This window comes from Amphimedon queenslandica, unplaced genomic scaffold, assembly GCF_000090795.2.
Source record: "Amphimedon queenslandica unplaced genomic scaffold, v1.1 AMPQUscaffold_13152, whole genome shotgun sequence".
Classification (NCBI taxonomy): Eukaryota; Metazoa; Porifera; class Demospongiae; order Haplosclerida; family Niphatidae; genus Amphimedon; species Amphimedon queenslandica.
In genome coordinates, this window is record NW_003546612.1 from 80,794 (window position 1) to 84,459 (window position 3,666).

A 3,666-nucleotide genomic window follows, 5' to 3' on the forward strand; every position below is an offset into this window, starting at 1 on the left:
TTCAAGGTTACAATATTATTATAATTCTATCAGTTTCCCTCTGCCCTAGTAATGAATACCAGGTCCCAATTCGTCTTCTTGGTGTCATAGCAACAGTTGCCATGGCACTCTGAGCGCAAGGATGATCTCATCATTGGGAAGAATAAATAAATTCGGAAATTTTGTAAATAAAAAACTTCCAATCACTCACTTTAAGAGTAGCTCCTCTCTATAAGTGGGAGTGGTTATTTTACGTTTAGTGCTCTTCTTTTCAGTCACTGAAGCAGGTTGGTTTGAGTTGGTGGTTGTAGCAACCACTTCAACTGTAGCCCCAGGGACGTCCATTGGTTCTTCGATATTATTATCATCAGTTATGAGAACTGCTTGCAATGGACACTCTCCTGGAGAAAAAGAGCAAGGGAAGTCAGGCATGCACGATTAATTAAGTTAAGTAGTAAATGATCAATTCATACTTGTATATGTAATTTTTAAATTTGAAATGTTTTGTCTTCATAAAGAAACTACCAACCTGTTGCTGAGGTTTCTATATATTCCTCCCCTTCTCTCTCTTCTGTACTCGGTAGTGATGGTTCCTATGATAACTAGCATTAATGCATCAAGAGGTACTGCTCTACTCACCACATCTCCTGTTTTACCAAATTTCCGCGGGCGACCGACAGGAAGTGAAGGCTTTCTGTCACCGATTGTACCCGTTGATAAAAACCTTTCCCAGACTTTTTGAACACCACTGACAGAAGCACCCAATTCCTTAGCAATGTCACGATACCTGAGTAATTAAGAATATGAAGCATAGGAAAAGGGTCCATGTGCATGATATGGCATCATTCTAAGTGCCTTTTAGTGAGAAAAGATGTGCACTTCATTTTTCAATTATTATAATTATTTTAATAAATTATTAAGCACATGGAAATGTACATTTTTGATTGTCTCCTTCAGCTGTTTTCATAAAAATTTTCTTCGAGCCATTTTTGATGAAATAGCCTGTACAGGAACTTTGGCCCAATTTCGGACCTTTAAAAATTTGTAAAAAATTCAATTTTGATCAGAATCCGCTCAAACTTTCTATACAACATAAAAACATGTATATGCCAGACATGGGGTAATAGTAATAGATAATAGTAATAGTAATAGTAAAGATTACATGTTTTGAAGTAATTGTAATAGTAATAGTAATGGAGGAATCAAAAAACCAAGTAATAGTAATTGTAATAGTAGGAGACAGTTAAGTAATAGTAATATAATAGTAATTGTACATATTATAATACATTATTGTACAAGTATTCAATGTACATGTACAGGTACATGTATGTGCATTCAAGTCTGTCTGCTCTGACAAAAGTTTCATCTGCTCCAGTGGTATTCAGTATAGGAGGGAAATTTTTTAGACCGGAACGATGCAGACTTTCTGATACTGTTTTTGAGAAACTTATAAGTATAAAATGTAATGGTCATTTGCTTTAAAGAGAATTGATTTGAAATTATAATGTAATCGTAATATAATTAGATTACATTTAGTCATGCATATGCAGTAATAGTAATAGTAATAATGAAATTAGTGGAGTAATAGTAATAGTAATATATTACATTTACATCTACTAAACATGTAATTGTAATAGTAATAGAATTTTTTTCTAGTTAATAGTAATAGTAATATATTACTTTCTAATGTAATTGACCCCATGTCTGGTATATGCATCGGAAAAAATTGTAAAAATGGAAAATTCTCTCCTAGTCATTTTTGGCGAAATTTGGCCAAATACCCTGTACTATAGTACAGGGACTTTTAGCCAATTTTGGAGCAACTTTAAAAATTCGTAAAAAAATCCACTTTTGATCGGAATCTGCTCAAACTTTCTATACAACATAAGAACATGTATATGCATCGGAAAAAATTATAAAAATGGAAAATTCTCTCCTAGTCATTTTTGGCGAAATTTGGCCAAATACCCTGTACTATAGTACAGGAACTTTTAGCCGATTTTGGAGCAACTTTAAAAATTTGTTAAAAATCCATTTTTGATTGGAATCCGCTCAAACTTTCTATACAACATAAGAACATGTATATGCATCAGAAAAAATTATAAAAATGAAAAATTCTCTCCTAGTCATTTTTGGCAAAATTTGGCCAAATACCCTGTACTATAGTACAGGGGCTTTTAGCCAATTTTGGAGCAACGTTAAAAATTCGTAAAAAATCCAATTTTGATCGGAATCCATTCAAAATTTCTATGTAACATAAGTACATGTACACATATAAAAAATATAAAATTGGACTTTTCTTAAAAACGTGTACATATATCAAGTAAAATAAACAAATAGATGTGTACGTACCTCTTTCCTCCTTTACGATAGTTAACTATTGTACGTCGAATCTCAGGAGAAAACTTAATTCCAAGATTCTTTTGTCGCTCAGCAGTTGCGATCCCACCAGTAGGAGCAGAAGAAGAGGGAACCTCAACTGTGTTATCCACATTATTTATCTCGACCTCATTTGACGCAAGAATATCACCAGAGCCTGTTTCCTGGCTGACTTGATTAAGAGCTGCTGCAAGAAGCTGAGCCACGCTCTCTTGTATCCCCTCTGATGAGCTGGAACTTTCTCCTTTCCCTCTTGCTATAGTCTCAAGGAGTTTCCTCAACAATTGCTCGTCATCAAGCTCAACATTGTCCGCCATTTTGTTTCAAGCAAAGTTGTGCGCATGCTCAATCCAGTTATTAAATAAGATTAACATTAATTTTAATAATCAATAATTAACTACTTTGCAGTGGTAAATATTTTCTGCAGTTTGTTGATCCACAGAAGCAAGGTTTCTGACCCAATGAGACCTCATCAGTCTCACTTCCCTCGCAATAGCTAAAGCACAGCTCCTCCTCAGCTCCAACAGCTGCACATGTAAAGAAACAAAGACTAGGGACAATGGAGTCACGACGAACGGCTACCATCACCAAATTAGGAGAGCAAGAGTGATTTATGAAGCGAGTGTAGTTGCCATAAAAACGAGCATCAATGCAAGTTGTCATGATCACATCAGAGCCCTCACTATTCTCCTTAAATTGTACTATGTAACAAGAGTCTTGAGGAGACAAGCTCTGCAATCTTTCCTTGGCTGTTGAGACCCTAATAATCTCACCAACATACTCCCCAATGAATGTTCCTATAGGAATGTCCTCCTTAGCAAACAACCCATCTCCTTTATTACTAGTCTCCTTTACCATTACTTTATCAAACACAGTTCCTTTTCTTTGTGTCACTCTATTGATACAGCCTAAGGTACATGTACACTTTGAATTGCATTCAAATATTGGACACGTTGTCTCTGACATAAGTTCCTGAGAAAGTCTTCCATATTCATCATACAAGCATTTCTTTATACAGGGACACTCCTCCTTTTGACAGGTCACATGACAGTCACATGATTCATAAAGGACATGGTCAAGTTTCAACTGGACACCAGGACCAGGAACACATTGATCAATTATCTCATAATTCATTGGCTTAATGGCTAAACAGTAACCACAATAAGTATGTAATAATCTATTTGAGCATGCTCAATTGTTGTTGGTAGGAAAAGTTAAAAGTATAATAGTACAAAATGAGTCTATATTATTCAGTAAAAAAATATTATATATACAATGCAAAAAATGAAAGCAAATAGCAGTACAAAA

At 34.8% G+C, this 3,666-nt stretch overlaps 2 protein-coding genes across 2 annotated transcripts; both read right to left on the minus strand.

Annotated features, from left to right (window-relative positions):
* Nucleotides 1–8: 8 nt before the first annotated feature.
* Nucleotides 9–2,710, minus strand: LOC105313993 (uncharacterized). Its single transcript, XM_020000814.1, has 4 exons — nt 2,332–2,710; nt 619–766; nt 509–572; nt 9–380 (listed from the first exon to the last, which is right to left on the minus strand). Exons 1-4 carry the CDS (start codon nt 2,673–2,675, stop codon nt 187–189), a joined length of 750 nt encoding a protein of 249 aa, XP_019856373.1. The 5' UTR covers nt 2,676–2,710; the 3' UTR covers nt 9–186.
* A 10-nt stretch (nt 2,711–2,720) lies between these two features.
* On the minus strand, nt 2,721–3,655 carry LOC109584904 (histone-lysine N-methyltransferase SETMAR-like). The gene has a single exon (XM_020000815.1). The coding sequence runs from the start codon at nt 3,490–3,492 to the stop codon at nt 2,752–2,754; it is 741 nt and encodes a 246-aa protein (XP_019856374.1). The 5' UTR covers nt 3,493–3,655; the 3' UTR covers nt 2,721–2,751.
* Nucleotides 3,656–3,666: the final 11 nt, after the last annotated feature.